The sequence below is a fragment of the Sus scrofa genome, unplaced genomic scaffold (assembly GCF_000003025.6).
Source record: "Sus scrofa isolate TJ Tabasco breed Duroc unplaced genomic scaffold, Sscrofa11.1 Contig1914, whole genome shotgun sequence".
Classification (NCBI taxonomy): Eukaryota; Metazoa; Chordata; class Mammalia; order Artiodactyla; family Suidae; genus Sus; species Sus scrofa.
In genome coordinates, this window is record NW_018084979.1 from 700,948 (window position 1) to 716,398 (window position 15,451).

A 15,451-nucleotide genomic window follows, 5' to 3' on the forward strand; every position below is an offset into this window, starting at 1 on the left:
CAGCGCTGCTGTCAGCTGTGGTGTAGGTTGCAGACAAGGCTCAGATCCCCCACTGCTGTGGCTGTGGTGTAGGCCGGCAGCGGTTGCTTTGACTCGACCCCAAGCCTGGGAACTTCCATGTGCCTCGAATGAGGCCCTAAAAAGCAAAAAATAAATAAATGAAGTAGGAAGAATTAAAAGTAATATGTTGACATCTTTAGGGTATAAAAATAAACATTTGAATATTATTTTAACTTTCACAGTGTGTAGCACTTTCTAGCTATTAACTTTAAAGAAGCTTTTTTTATATAATTTTAAACTGAATTTTTCCAGTAAAAAATTAGACCCCAAGAAAAACCAGTGTTTGAGGATTAATTAGTTCATGACATGGTAGTAGGAGAGGTTGAACAAGAGTCCAAACTAATGACTTGGGATTGTGTAAAAAAAAAAAAAACTAGCTTGCCAAAATGCTAAAATGATGCAGCTATTAAAGTAATTAGAGCAGAAAATAGGAAGTGGCCAGGTGGGTATGTGGGGTACCAAATAGGGAAATGCTGAAATGTAAAGTTCACATAAACACATATGCACACTTTTTTTTTTTTTTGGCGGCTCTCTCAGAATCATTTGTTTACGGTCTGGCCGGGTTGTGGCCTCAGCCCTGCCTCTTAAGGGATGGGATCTTTGCCTGAAAGTTACTGAGAAACGAAGACTGCAGAACGCCAAAAAATGTCCAGGCTTTTCACGCACACTGACAGCCAAACAGAACGCTCTTTCCATTTGCAGTTTTTTTAGTGTCATTTTAAGTTGCAGCTTTCGGCCAATCGGCGCGCCCGGGCCTGCTGACGTCACGAAGCAGCCCGTTCCCTCCAGCTGCAGAGCTTCAGTTTGTCTTTTTTTTAAACTAAAATGGAGGCTGGTTTCTTGCCTTAAGGAGTACACTGCCTTTCCCGCTGGAGTCTAGATGTTGACATGTAATAAAGCGGGCAGCAGGATGGTGGTGGATGCGGCCAACTCCAACGGGCCCTTCCAGCCCGCGGCCCTTCTCCATATTCGAGGTAAGTTACTGTGTGTTTCACTGAAACGGAACCTTCTGTGGTTAGTTAACAAATGGCTATTGTGCTTCAGATAAGAGAAGCAGGAAGTCCTTTCTCGCAGAATTCACCCCGTTTCACGGCCCACCTAACCGAGGGAGGCTGGGTGTGTCACTGCAGTTTGGCATTTTACGAACTACTTACAGACATTTGAGTCTCGAGAGAGGCCTTGCATGCATAGTTCAAAGCTGGTTTTTCTGCTTTCTGCTCGCTCTCCCCTCCCCCTCTCCGAGCCGCTGAGGTCAGAGGATGTGAAGTCACTGCCGGGGGGGGGGGGGGGGGGGGAGGGGGGGAAAGAGTGCTGGGCGGGGGTGGGAAGGAGAGGCGGGCGGCTTGCCTGGCAAGTTGTCTGTGTGGAGAGTTTCTCTTGCATCCGTGGTGTTTAACTCGGGGACACGTCTCTGAATTCAGGATGAATGGCAGTGGGAGAATGTGCAGACACGTTTGGAAGAGAGCTTGCTTTGAAAGGATTGCTTTCCTTCTTGCTTTGGAGCCCCAAAGAGAAACGTGCTCGTGCTTTGAAGCACCGAAATCCATTGTGGGTCGTAATTTCTGAGCTGTTAGGTTCTCATGGACGGGAAGGAAATGCTGTGTACTTGAGTAGGCTCCGTGTGGACGTTTGTCTTAGGAGTTTAAAACGGCAACAAGTTTTCAATGTGTTAATGGATCGTTTTTACTAATTACAGTTTCCTGCTTGTAGTTTCTACAAAAATTGGGTTCACGACTTAGATTAAAAATACAAACACCATAGCAGCTTATCATTATATTAAAATATAGGTATCAGGATAATCATATACCTAGCTTTTTAAAATATTTGTACAAAAACTTTGTTCATAATTGGTGACATAGAAAACGAATGTTAAGCTTCATCAAATCACTTTAAAATTTTTATTGCAGCTCTGCCCTAACGAAACAGTTTGAACTGTCAGAATCTCCTTTCAGGACCCATGTTAAGGAAGGGTGGGGGCAGGATTTCTAGGTGACTAAGAGTCTTTATGACTAAAATGCCAGACAGGATTTGTCAGGTCCTGGGGTGTACCCAGGGAAGATAAAACCACACGAGTGCCCGGTCGGGTTGAATAAAATGGGTGCTCCTTCTCTCTTTAATGAAGCTGGTGGGAGTTAATGTGCTCCATGACCAACCTGTTTTGGCGGGACCCAGGAAAGAGCAAATGTTGACCGCAGTTCGCATTTAGGTGGTTTAGTTGTGGGAGCCAAGTGGGCAAAAGCAAAATGTGATTGTTTCGATTTTAGTTCTCAAACACTGGCTAGTCAGCATGAGAGAGTGTTATTGCATATAAAATCTAATTTTTATGCTTCTGAGTTTTCTTGCAAATAAAAGATTTTTTTAGTTTGTGAGTTTTCTGATTTTTATTAGACACTTAATGTCCTAGTCATCTTTTGAACTGTGAATTTATTCTGAAATGGACTCATTGGATTTTCTATCTTAGACCACTTTTTGTTTTAATTCCAGGACTTACGACGAATTTGGATTTTTTTTGTTTTTTTGTTTTTTGCTGTTGGTTAAGTTGTGGGTTGTTTGCTGTCTAATTGTGGAGGGGAGAAGTAGTGAAGTGTATTCGTCTAAGAGAGACTTGGGGTTTTGAAGAAGGGGTACTTTTAGGGCCTTCAACTAACTTCTGGTTAAAACAGTGGGGGCAGTTTTAATTTTAAAACCGAAACAACGCTTCCTTTACCCATCATGACTTTTTAGAGCAAGCATGTTAATGTGCATTTAACGTGAATTTATGTTTTTTATGTTTATCGGGTTTCAGAGTCTCGATCAGTTCAGTATCCAGTTAGAAGCTCTGCTTTGTGATGGGCGCTGAGGACTCATTTTAGTGGAGGTGGGCACAGGGCCCTGGGGCAGGAGGGCCCCGGAAGAGCTGGCCCTGGGCAGGTGCTGGTCGAGGGGGCCGGCGTGATAGTGATGCCGTGGGAAGGGGAGGCGGCCGGGAGGCGCACTGAGGCTTGCATCCCTCTCCGGGGCTCGGTGCTTCTCACCGGGAGAGGAGGACCTTCCACTCGGAGGGAAAGAAACCAGCCCAGGGTCACACGGCCTGTAAGCGGTCGGGCCAAAACCCGACCCAGCAGCTTTTTGTTTTGTTTGGAATCTTTTGGCGGTGGGGGCACCTGCAGCATGTGGAGGTTCCCGGGCTAGGGGTCGCATCAGAGATGTGGCTGTCGGCTTACACCACAGCCACAGCCACAGCCACGCCAGATCCGAGCTGCGGCTGCAGCCTGCACCACAGCTCACGGCAATGCCGGATCTGAGCAAGGCCTGGGATCGAACCCGCGTCCTCATGGATACTACTTGGCTTCGTTACCACCGAGCCACAATGGGAACTCCCCCCCCCCTTTTTTCCATTTTAAAGTAGAAATTTTAGCTGTTTGTAAAGCCTTTCGCTGCAGGATTATGATAGTGGTTTTTCCCAGCACCTTGTCAGCGTCGTCTGTTGCAGTGGCCTCTCGTGTTTGACAGTCTTTGTGCCCAAGGTGCATTTCTTCATTCATCTTACAGATATCTGTCAAGTCCCTACCACCACGTGCCAGGCAGGTTCCTAGTCTGGGATATGAAGGGAATCCTCTGGACCCTCGCAGAGTTTGCCCCGCCCCCGCCCCCGCCCCCAAGGGGACAGTCAGGTAAACAATTAACATGCTTTGGTGACAAAGCGAGTGCTCCCCAAAGGTTTGAGCCTCCCTTCCTGTCACATAGCCTAGAATTTGCAGTTAATTTAGTGAATTATGTCCTGCAGGGACAGACTGGAAAGTCAGCCTGAACTTTTCTGTTTGGAGGAGGCGAACAGGTCACCTGGAACTCGATGGCTGTAAATTTAGCCCGATGACTTAAATCCTGTGCCTGCTTGTCCAAGAGAACTTGTCTGCCGAGGTGGGAACTCTCTGTGCCGTCCCCCTCGGTGGCGCTGGTCACGTGTGACTGTGGAACACTCAGAATGTGGCTCGTGCAACTGAGAAGCCAGATGTTACATTTTATTCCTTTTTAGCTACTTTAAATGTAAACAGACACGCTCAGGTGGCTGTAATGGACAGCGCAGCTGGAGACTGGAACCGACAGACTTTTTCAGGAAGGGCTGCAGAGTGAGTGGTCTTGGCTGTGAAAGCAGCCGCAGACAACAGGTCACTAAGTGGGCGTGACGTGTTCCAATAAAGCTTTATTTACAAAACAGCTGGCCAGATCTGGCCCTTTGGACATAGTTGGCTGACTCCTGTTCCAGACTCTTCCTTGACTTTTAATTGTCTGTGAAGTGTACCAAAATATATGTCACTTCCAGAGCCAGGCTAGAGGCAAGAGCAGCCAAGCCGAAAAGGCGTGAGTGGCCGGAGGGGAGGAAAGCGAGCCCCATCCTTTTCCAGCTGGCTTTTCCTCTGGCTCAGGAAAGTTGTTAACTGCCCGGCCTTGTGATGGGTAAACGCACGCGGCTGGCGAGTCCAGAAAACAGGAGGCGCCGGCGAGCAGGCTCTTCCTTCCCAGTGAACCCTCTTCTCCTGGGGAGTGGGAGTCTGATGGTGGAAAGGTGCGTTTTCTCGAGCGTGCTCCCAAGTCTGCGGTTTTCCGGAAGAACGGAGAGGAGAGCCCGCGGGGGGCTGGGCGGCGGGGCCCAGGCCTTCCTTTCCCGCCGCAGCCCATGCGATGCCAGCCTGGGTGCCGGCGCCCAGCGTGGGACTCCTGCTTGGTGGCGGCGGTAAGTGTGGAGGATGGAGAGCTGCCTCCCCTCCTTCCCCACAAGGAGTGAGGAAGAAGGGTTCATTGACGGCCCCAGTAAAAGGCCCCTCCAAGGTCAAAGCGGTGTTTCTCTGGGCTGGATGTTGGTGTTTCTCTGGATGGTGTAACAGCCCACCTAGCGTCTAGTGACGGGAGACTCTGTAAGCTGTGAGGGGACTTTGTAGGAGTCTTTAAAGCCACCTGCAGCGATCCTCTAGGGAAAGGTGTTTCTCTCGGGTCTCTGACAGCAGGAGGTACCTGGTAACAAATGGGGGGGGAATGTTTGTGTGAAGCTGCACACCTCTCCTGAATTAGTTCTCCCCAAACCGCCCCTGGCTCCTGCCTTGGAGCAGCAGCTAAACTCCTACAATTTTTTCATTAAAAGATGTTCATTACAGGGGTTCCCAGTGTGGCGAAGGGAAAATGAATCCGACTAGTATCCGTGAGGATGTGGGTTCAATCCCTGACCTCGCTCAGTGGGTCGGGGATCCAGCGTTGCCATGAGCTGTGGTGTAGGTTCCAGTTGTGACTCAGATCCCACGTTGCTGTGGCTGTGGTGTAGGCCGGCAGCTGCAGCTCAGATTCGACCCCTAGCCTGGGAACTTCCACATGCCACGGGTGCGGCCCTAAAAAGCAAAAAAGAAAAACACTTAATTGTGTAGCAGAGTGAGACAAAAATAAAGAGTTAAGGGAGTTCCCATTGTGGCCCATCGGTAATGAAGCCACCTAGTATCCGTGAGGACTGGATTCGATCCCTGGTCCCACTCAGAGGGTTAAGGCTCCCACGTCGCGGTGGTGTAGATGACGGACGCAGCTGGCACCTGGTGCGCCGTGGCCGTGGCCGTGGCCGGGCCGGCCTGACCGCTGCAGCTCCTGTTTGACCCCTAAGAAGATAAGGTCCGTGGTCGGGAAGAGTGTGGGCACTGAAATCCAGGGAAGGCCCAAGTCCTCGCAGGCCCAGTGCTTTGGGGCATCTACCCGGTTTCGGTACCAGGTGGCACCGCAGGGTGGTTCTCTTGCGGATCCAGCGAGCAGGACAGGACAAGCTTTGTGGGCACTGCCTGACCCCGCCCCCCCAGCATTCCTGCTGGCAGTGAGCAGGACGTGTCCTAGTCTCTCCTGCCCAAGGTCACCAGCCTGCAGGGCTGAGTCCAGGGCCCCTGCTCCCTGTGCCAGCTACCTGTCCCCAAGCCACTGCTGCTCTGTCCCAGGAGGCAAGGCAGCATTTACAGAGTGCCTTCAGCGTGGTCCAGGGCAGATCCCGCAGCACTTCTGGGAGAGGAGGAGAGCCGTGGGGACAGTGACACGGGAGTCTGAGCTCACTCGTGCCCCACACCAGGTCAGGGTGCCGGGAGGTGGCTGTGCGGCTTCCACATCAGGTGAACCTGTGACACGTGCGGTTGTGGAATGGGTTTGAGTATCTGGAGTTCAGTCTGCAGGCCCACTATCGGTGTGTGGGCGCATCGCTGACCCCTTCTCCGCTGCCCCATTTCAACTGCCGGGTTTGTCAGGCATCGACTGTGGGCTCCTTGTCAGACCTCCTCCTGCAGTCGGGAGCCCGCTGGGCAGGGTCACGGGCAGCCAGGCGCTTCTCACCACATCTAGCATCTAGCTCCCTGCAGTGTGAGCACGCGGTCACCATCGGTGGAGGGAAATGAAAGTATTTCTCTGAATGACGGCTCAGGTGATGGTTACGTGGTGTGTCCTCAGCTGACTACTGGATCGGCTCAGCAGCACTCGGGAGCAGCTGTGACTGGCGGAAAACGCACACACAGGTGACCACGCCGTGGGCCTTGCTTCAGACCCAGTCTCCTCTTCCTCTCGGGTGGGAAAAGTACCACCAGACTTGGGGAGGACTCCGAAAATTAGTTTCTCTCACTGATGGGCCTAAGGAAAAGTCTTTCTTATTAATCTTGCAAAGACGTTAGCTAAAATGCACAAGGACAAACTACTACAGCAAGAGAAATCTGATTTTGTCTAGGCTCGTGAATTATCCATAAGTCAAAAACCCTTCTAGTTAAAAAAAGAAAGAAACTAAAGAGATGCAGGAGTGAAATACGGTGAGTGAGTTTCTATCAGATCGTTGTTCTAAGAAAAAAACAAACAAACCCCAGATCAGACCTACAGAAGACGTTGCTATGGCTGTTGGGAAAGCTGAGTACAGAACGTGGGACACTGTGGAGTTACTGTTAGCTTTAAAGGTATTGTGACTTGTAGCAACTGGCCTTGTTCTTTTTTCTTTTGGGGCCGCACCTGCAGCATATGGAAGTTCCAGCCTAGGGGTCAAATCAGAGCTACAGTTGCCGGCCTACACCACAGCCACAGCAATGCCAGATCCCAGCCATGTCTGTGACCTACACCACCGGTCACGGTAGTGCTGGCTCCCCGACCCATTGAGCGAGGCCAGGGATCGAACCTGCATCCTCATGGATACTAGTCGGATTCGTTTCCGCTGTGCCACAGCGGGAACTCCCTATCCTCATTCTTAGGAGCTGCAGATGGAAATGTTTAGGGGTGAAGCATTATGATCTCTGCAGGTTACTTCAAATAACAGAGAGAAAAATAACCAGAGCAGATATGCTAATATGTGAACGTGGTTGATATAGGGAGTGGGCATATAGTATGCAATTATTCGGCTTCTGTGTAGGTTTAAACTTCGTAATGTTTGAGAGAAGTACCTTTAAAATGTTTTGCTTTAACAGAAAAAAAGACGTGCAAAGGAAATGTAATCACTTAGAAATTGTTTGCTAAATGGTCTTTTATGTTCCAGTTTTGAGTTTTCCTGTGTTTTTCCTCACATGTCATTGTTGACAAATCCGTGGCCGTCGGTGACATCAGCAGTCGGGGGCTTGGTCATCCTGGGTGGGATGAGGCTGAGGCCCTGCCAGACAGCAGTCCCCTCGCTGCTACTACCTCCTGGTGGCTGCACAGTCAGCCACACCATCTTACCAAGTGGTATTTGGAGGTGTGCACCTTTTTTTTTTTTTTTTTGGTGTTTATGGGCATTTCTAATGGCCTTTTAACGTGTAACAGCCTTTAAGGCCCACACTCAGGTGAGAACCTCAGCGCTGGGGTCTGATCCCTGCCCCGTTCCCCACCACACCACCTGTCCGCTGAGCCAGCCTGGGCAAGGAGCTCGCCCCTGTGCCTGGAGGTGGGATGAAGCGGGTATAAAATGACCTGCCTCTGTGCATTTTATGAGGGTGAAGCATTGAATACATAGAAAATGCTTAAAGTGTTTGTGAGGCTCTGGGAGTGGGGGGGTGGCCTGGCTAACGGTCCCTGTCGTGGCTGTTGTAATCCAGAGCCCAGCGTCTTCACCTCAGCCTGTCATATTTTTCGGCCACTGTGTTACCTACATTTGTTCCTCCTGCAGCTCGTCTGCCCTCTCCCTCCCGCCTCGCCGGCCCCTGGTGCACTTTGTCACTTCCCCGGGAAGACATCGGTCCTTGGGGATCGTGCGAGTGCTCTGCGTTCGGCTGGTGGGCGGTCCGTGGACGTTCCTGCTGAGACCTCTCTGTGCAGGGGCGACTCCCGATCTTCCTTCTCGGGGTCCAGTCTGTTACAGGAAATCGGCATTTAATACCTTCCTCTCCTCACCCCCTGTGTAGCTCTTTTGAAGAGAAGTGTTTTAGCCTGACATGCATAAGGAAAGTTATGTTCAGAAGATAGGGATTTTATCTGTGACCAGTCCCAAGTAAGGTGACTTCGCTTGTCATTTTCCCCTTCGTTGTTTTTAAATGCAGATGTTGCTTTCTGATGCGGCAACGGTTTGACTTCCAAAAATGTACTGTGTTATCCTCACGTCCCATTACGTTAAACGCCTCTGAATTCCTTTTTCGTCATGGGATTTTAAAATTCAGAGAGTGTTTGGGTCCAAACTAAAACCTTCTACCTTATCATTTGCAGTGTAATAGTGTGGGTTTTTAAAATTCTATTGAAATACAGTTGATTTACAGTGTTGTGTTTATTTCTTGTGCACAGCGCAGTGATTCAGTAGTAGCTGTATATGTGCTCTTTCATAGTCTTGTCCGTTATGGTTTGTCACAGGATATTGAATGCGGCGTCCCGTGCTGTGCAGTCAGACCTTGTTGTTTGTCCATCCTGCTAACCCCAACCTCCCCGTCCATCCCTCCCCCACTCCCCTCCCCCCAGCAACCGCACGTCTACTCTCCTTGCCTGTGAGTCTGTTTCTGTTTTGTAGATAAGTTAATTTGTGCCATGTTTTAGATTGCACACGTGAGTGGTATTGTATGGTGTTTGTCTTTCTCTTTCTGATTCACTTAGCATGAGAATCTCTAGGTCCATCGGTGTTACTGCAGGTGACGTTTCCATTCTTGATGCCTGAGTCGTAGTCTGTTGTGTATATATATAAAATACTGTATTTTTAGTACAACTTGAGCCATTAGGTTTCTCAGTCTGTTGTTGATGTACGTGAACTTCGTATACTAACCTTTCAGTTTTTGTTTGCTGGTTGTGTTATGAGACGTGTGTTCTCATTACGGTATTTTGACTTATAAAATTATGAGAATAGGGAACAAGCCTGGTTCTTCCTGAGCTGCTGGTCCTTTATTCCTGGCAGGCTTCAGGAAGGAAGACGTGGCGGGGGGGTGTCTGGGTAGATCTCTCAGTATGTATACAACGAGGAGTTATTTTTCTTTGCCTCCAGGTAGTGGGTGTTACTGCACCCCGTTATCCAGGGTGGCCTTTGATAGCCTTGTTTTCATAACTCTGAAGCCGCGACAGTGTCCTCAGCGTTTGCAGAGGGCAGTGTGTACGGGTGTGGTCAGTGGGCCCGTGGTGTCCCTGCGATGCTTTCAAGGGATCATCAGGGGCAAAACTGTCTTCTTAAGAAAACCAAGGCAGGAGTTCCTGCTGTGGCTCAGCAGGAAGGAGCCCAACTAGCATCCATGAGGACGTGGGTTCGATCCCTGGCCTCGCTCGGTGGGTTAGGGATCCGTCATTGTCATGAACTGTGGTGTAGGTCGAAGATGCGGCTGGAATCTTTTGTGCTGTGGCTGTGACGTAGACCAGCAGCTGTAGTTCCAATTCAACCCCTAGCCTGGGAACTTCTGTATGTTGCACCTGTGCTCCTAAAAAGACACCCCCCCCCCAAAAAAAAGGAATGCCAAGGCCTTTTCTATGTGGCCATTTGCCCTGATGGTGCAGAGGCGGTGGGGGTAAAACGGCTCCTTTTGTGGGGCAGGCAGTGGTGTCCAGCTGGAGACCACCATGAGCTCCACCATGTCACCGCAGTCTGACCTGAGAAGGTCCTTGACGAAGCGCGAAATAAATGCTTGGTGTTATTAAGTCTCGGCCTCACGAGCACACCTTTAACACTCCGTGTGACGATGCACAGGGCGCACACAGAGCCTCTGGCACCTGCGGGACAGCGGCTGTCTCCAGGGACACTGTGCAGTACGCAGGGTGCGAGCTGAGCTGGCCACGTTTTTCAGGAACATCATTTTTACTTGAAAGACCAAAAGACAGATGGGGTTATGGAGACCTGAATAGTTGACAGATGCTTTCTCGAAAAGGAGCAAAGAAGCCCGTCAGTACAGGGGGAACAACAGTGACACTATCTGTTGCCCGTGATGAAATTCAAACTTGCAAGTGGAAACCTGCCTTTTGGAGAACTTGTGTCTGCCTGCAAGAGCGCAACAGCTCCCGATGCTGAGACGCCTGGCGATAGGACAGCGGGGCTTCTCGATGGGAAGAGGCGCACGGCCGCACACCTGCCCGGTCAGTGATGCTGCGGACACAGAGGGAGAGGCACTCACGGTGCCAGACACACACGCCTCAGGGCTTGGCGTTGCTGAAACTTCCGTCAGTGTGGTTTCAGACTCCAGTGCAAGCTCATCTTTAAGAAACTACCACTTGTTGACTGTTAGCATCGAGTCAAAGACAACCCACAGTTTTTGGAAAAGCCAGTGAAGGTACTCCCTTTTTTCAACTCAACAGGTCTGTTTGAGGCTGGGCTTCTTCTCATTTTCCTCCACCAGAACAGCTGACCGAGCACATTGAATGCGGAGGCAGAAATGCAGATCTGCCCGCTTTCTCTCAAGTCAGACGTGAAAGAGACGGGAGAATGGGAACGTGTCATTCCTGCTAATTCTCCTGAAGTTATTTGTGCTGTGATTCTTAAGTTAACAGGAAGTGGGCCTGTTCCTGTTATCCTATGTGAATTGCTAGGTAAAAATGTTTTAGACCTTCTCTAACTTGTCAGCATCACTGGATGGCACTCGCAGGATCTGAGCCCTTCAGGGTCTCCGGATGGTTGAGGACACCGTCCCGACACCTGCAAGTGGAAGACCCTTGGCCTGGGAAATCTCTCCAGCGTGAGCTGGGTGTGACCTGACCCTGTTTTTACCAAGCCTCTGTATTTTTTTCTCTTCTCCCCTCAAAAAAATCATTCCCAGATTAACTAGTCAGCTAATAACGTAAACTGGTCTGGGGGCCACAGTGGGAGGCAGTGACTGCAGCAGTGCTTGGTTGGTGGACTCACCCCAGGACTCTCTCTGCCTTTAGGCAGCTTCCTTTTATCTTTTTCTAAATTTAAAAAAATAAATAAATAAATAAAAATAAAAAAATCCATATGTGAATATAGCTACTTTTCAATTTTTTAAAAATTACAAGTAAAACTAAAATTCTCCATAACCTTATCCTCCAAATCAATCTCCTGCCTTTCCTGGCATCACCGAGCAAATTGTTTGGAGTTCGTGTGTATCATTCCACACCTCTGTCTATGCGAGCGTGTGGATGTAAATTCACAATAAGTGTGTGGTATTTGGGGAGGGGGTTATTTCTTTTTCTTTTGGGGGGGGCTTTTTAGGGCCACACCCACAGTATATGGAAGTTCCCATTCAAGGGGTCGAATTGGAGCTGCAGCTGCCAGCCTACACCACAGCCACAGCTACACGGGATCTTTAACTCACTGAGCAGGGGCAGGGATCAAACCTGCATCTTCATGGATACTAGTGGGGTTCATTACCGCTGAGCCACGTCGGGAACTCCAGGGGGGTTATTTCTTAAGGAAAAAAATTGACACGGTAGCAGTTTTAGAAAACTGAATCTTTTGCAAGTTTTTAACATCTTGATGATACGTGATGCTCCGAGCTCGTGTTCCATCTCGTTATCCTGAATCGTGCTGTACATGCACACGCTGCACAGACGCTCCGCGTGGTCTCCCGCATCCTTCTGCTCATTTGGTGTGAACTCTGGGCCAGGTGGGTGTCTGGGCAGAGGCAGCAGCTGGGCAGCGCCTGCCCGTGCCCGGGCCCCACCCCAGGGCTGGTGCAGATGCCTCACGCCCCAACCCAGTGGGAAGGAAGCTCTGTGCTTGTTTTACAGGCGTCAGAAGTGGGTGTCGGCCAGCAGACTGGACCAGACAGTGTGACAGGGCTCGCGCTGTCAGACTGAGACACGGGCCACCTCTGCTCCCCACACTGCTGGAACCGTGGCCTGTTCTCTGTGCTCAGGCCTGTCCCGAGGGGGTGTCTTCCTTACGAGAGAACGCCAGCGACCCTCCTCTGCCAGCTCCGTAGAATAGTGTATGAGATGGGGAAACACCGGGGTCTTGTCGGCTTAGTAACCGCCCCTTCCCCACGCACGCCCTCCTAAGTCGGACCCCGTGACAGCAGAATCCAGAGCTGTCCATCCCAGGCGAAGGCCTGACAGCATCAGTGACGGGGCCAGTGGCGTCCGTGACTGTGGCCATAGCTTCCCATTCGAGTCTGCGAATACATTATGGTTAAAAATGCAGTTGATAAAGTGACTGGTTTTGATGGGAAGTGAAAGATGGGAGCCTGCATTTGACTTCCAGCCCCCTGCCCCTGGGGACAAAAGCCACGAGAAGAGCGAGCAGAAGAAGCAGCTCTGAGGCTTAATTGAGAGACGTTCTCTGCTGGTAGGAAAGCTGAGGGGCTGTCCAGTGAGTGAGGCCTTTTCAGAGACTTGCATAAATTCAGAAAAGGTTTTTCTTTGCGGTCACGTCACAGATGACGTTATATTGAAGAGTGTTGTGCACCTTAACCAAAGGTTGACTTAAGTTGACACTTGAACCCAAAGTTACACCTGTGCTGTCCTGAAACTTTTTGCTTATCTTCCTCTCGGCCTGCTTCCTCCCCTTAAGCGTGCCTTTCTTATTTTATCTCATTTATTTTCCAGATGAGACCTTCGCATACTGAAACTGACCTTTCTGAAGCGTTGGGGGAGGGTGGTTGGGTTTTCTTATGCAAATAGGACGATGTGAGTGGGTAGGAGCTCTGAATTTTTCACTTCTGAGTTATGCGCATCAGTTAAATGTAAACTTTTGAAATACTAATCCTGAGTTCTTTTGCTATGAGTTGCAACTGTCGGTATCCAATTAAATGAACGTAGATTGTCCCGCCTACATAAAGTGGGAAGATATCTTTTGGAGTGTGTGTGTGCTTATGTAAAGTCAAATATCAACTTATAAAAACCAGCTCGGTCTTTAGTCTTATGATGTAGTGTATGGGCTTCATCGTTTGCTTCTTTGCGCCTTTTCTCTGTTTTCAAAAAGGAGAGCCTTTAAGTGAAACGGAAGTTAAACTTGGAGCCCTAAACTACTCTTGAACGCTGTGAACATCGTGGGAGAAAATGTAGAGGGACGTTTAAGAAGCACCTTCCGTGTTGTCCGTCAGAAACAGGGGCTCAGCAGCCAGCGGCAGGCCTTAGCTGTGGCATCCGCCGTAACCGAACACGCTGCCCAGGTGAACGTTCGTGCCAGTTCAGAGTGTGCGGAGCCAAGGCCCAGCAGCCGCCTTCGCCGCCTGCTGTCTCGCCCTCTCTCTGGTGCGCCAAGTGTTCCGGACATGCAGAAGTTTCTTCCAGGGTTTCTCAGAATGGTGTGGCCGGAAGATAAAGCGTTCTGGAAGACCGCTTTTTTTTCAGAGCAGTTTGGGCCTCCCCGGCGGCCGAGTGGCTGACACCCGGACGAGGAGGGAGGCTGTTGTTGTTTGTCCTTCTTAGCACCCAGGCGCCCTCCTCACCCTCAGAGCTCCTTGCAAGTGTTCATTGACCGTCCTCTTGGCTACAAGGCAGCAGGCAGCATCATTGGTCCCGTTTTTACAGCTGTAGAAGCCAAAGCAGTGGGTTCCCGGGCTTGCCCGAGGTCAGCAGGACAAGCTCTTGGGCTTTCTGACTCACCACCCAGGGCTCACACCTCCCTGGCTGTGCCCAGGGCCGCTCGCCAAGGCTCCTCTGTCCCGGAGCTCTGTCTGCGCAGCACTTTCTGCTCAGTTTTTCTGCCCAGTTTTTCAGCAGAGCAGCCGAGACCAGGTTAGTTGATCTCATGGTGTCATCTAGAAAAACGAGAGATGCAGATTCTGGGTCACGAAGGTAAGGCTGTCCCTTGGGGGTTTGTGGGTCTGGATGAGATGATCTCAGCAGAACTGAAAGTGCACCCCTTGCCCCTGAGCGTAGCCTGGAAGCTCCTGCCAAGGAACAGGGGCCCCGGGACTGCTTTCCGCGTGTGTGAAGCGCCTTGCCCGGTGTGCAGGGCTCGCTTTGAAGCTGCGTGTTCAGTGCAGCTGACGCAGTGTCTCAGTCTAACATAAACTTCCTGCTGGTGAAGCTGCCTCGTGGCTGATTCTCAGAACCAGGACAGAGGGAGACCTGCCGTTCCCTTGCAAGTCCTACATTAGGGAGCTCTGGGCGCCAGGCAGAGAGGCGCTTTCTCTGAAAACGGGCTCTTGGGTACAGGCATTTGTCCAGGGCAAAACGGCGGTAAAGACGCTGCTTCCTGACGCCGTGTACCGTCCTCGAGGGGTGTTTACATTGTAGTTAAAAACAGCCGGTGAGCTCTAGTTGCTGGTGTCGGTAAAGCCCTGCGCTGTTTCCTTCCTCGCTCTGCCTTCTGGGCGCCCTGTGCACCTGCTCTTGTCGGCCCTGTCGGCCTCAGCGCTGGTGTCGCAGCCGCACTCCACCCTTTGTCGTGCCAGATAAGGTTAAAACGAGACTAAAAATGCTTAGTTAACTGAGCTTGTTTCAAAAGGAAGGAAAACTATGGAATATACCTAACAGAGAGGAGAAGAAAATTTAGTTTGGACCTTCTGCCATGTGGCCCCACCCGAAACTTTGTTTCATTCCTTGGACACGTATTTAGGAATCACCACCTGGCCGGGGCTGGTGGCATGGGGGCTGCACAGGAGAAGGCACACATGATGAGCTTGCTGGTGGGGAGTGTGTTGTGGACGGGGTGACTGTGAACCCACTAGAGAAGGGTTCACAGCAAGTGAGTAGCCTCTCTGTGTGGACAGGTGGGTGGAGAGGTGCGAGGGCAGGTGAGTGACCGGCGAGCCACAGCCCTGCCCTGGCCATTCCCAGGGAACCTCACAGACAGGTGGGGGGTGTCACTGTGTGTGTGTGTGACCCCTGTGACCATATGACAGTGATTCAGAAAAGCAAAGGGAAGGCCTTGCATGCAGAGCGGACGCGGGCACGTGTGACTCCTTATCTCACAGTCAGACCAGACTCCTCCTGTGTCTCGGAGGTTGTCACAGTGCTCTGAGGGGTTAACCGGCTAGAACCCGGCAGTGAGAGGCCACGGGCACGGGGGGATTTGAGGCGGGAGCGGGAGTGCGCTGGGGCCCTGGCGGCCCGGCCGAGCGGAGGCCACACTCTGGGCAGCCGGGCG

The 15,451-nt window shown here is 50.8% G+C and overlaps 1 protein-coding gene across 5 annotated transcripts in view; it reads left to right on the plus strand.

Moving 5' to 3' along the window:
* PPP2R5C (protein phosphatase 2 regulatory subunit B'gamma) overlaps positions 1-15,451 on the plus strand; it is a 138,813-nt gene that overhangs the window by 40,148 nt on the left and 83,214 nt on the right. Inside the window, exon 1 of one of the 5 annotated variants that reach the window (XM_021081602.1) lies at positions 702-1,034. The exons of 3 other annotated variants lie outside the window; for them this stretch is intronic. In XM_021081602.1, coding sequence (XP_020937261.1) covers positions 941-1,034 — 94 coding nt within the window. In that variant the 5' untranslated portion in view covers positions 702-940. Of the gene's footprint in view, positions 1-701; positions 1,035-15,451 lie in introns of those variants that run through there. One more of the 5 variants, XM_021081603.1, reaches the window with a different exon arrangement.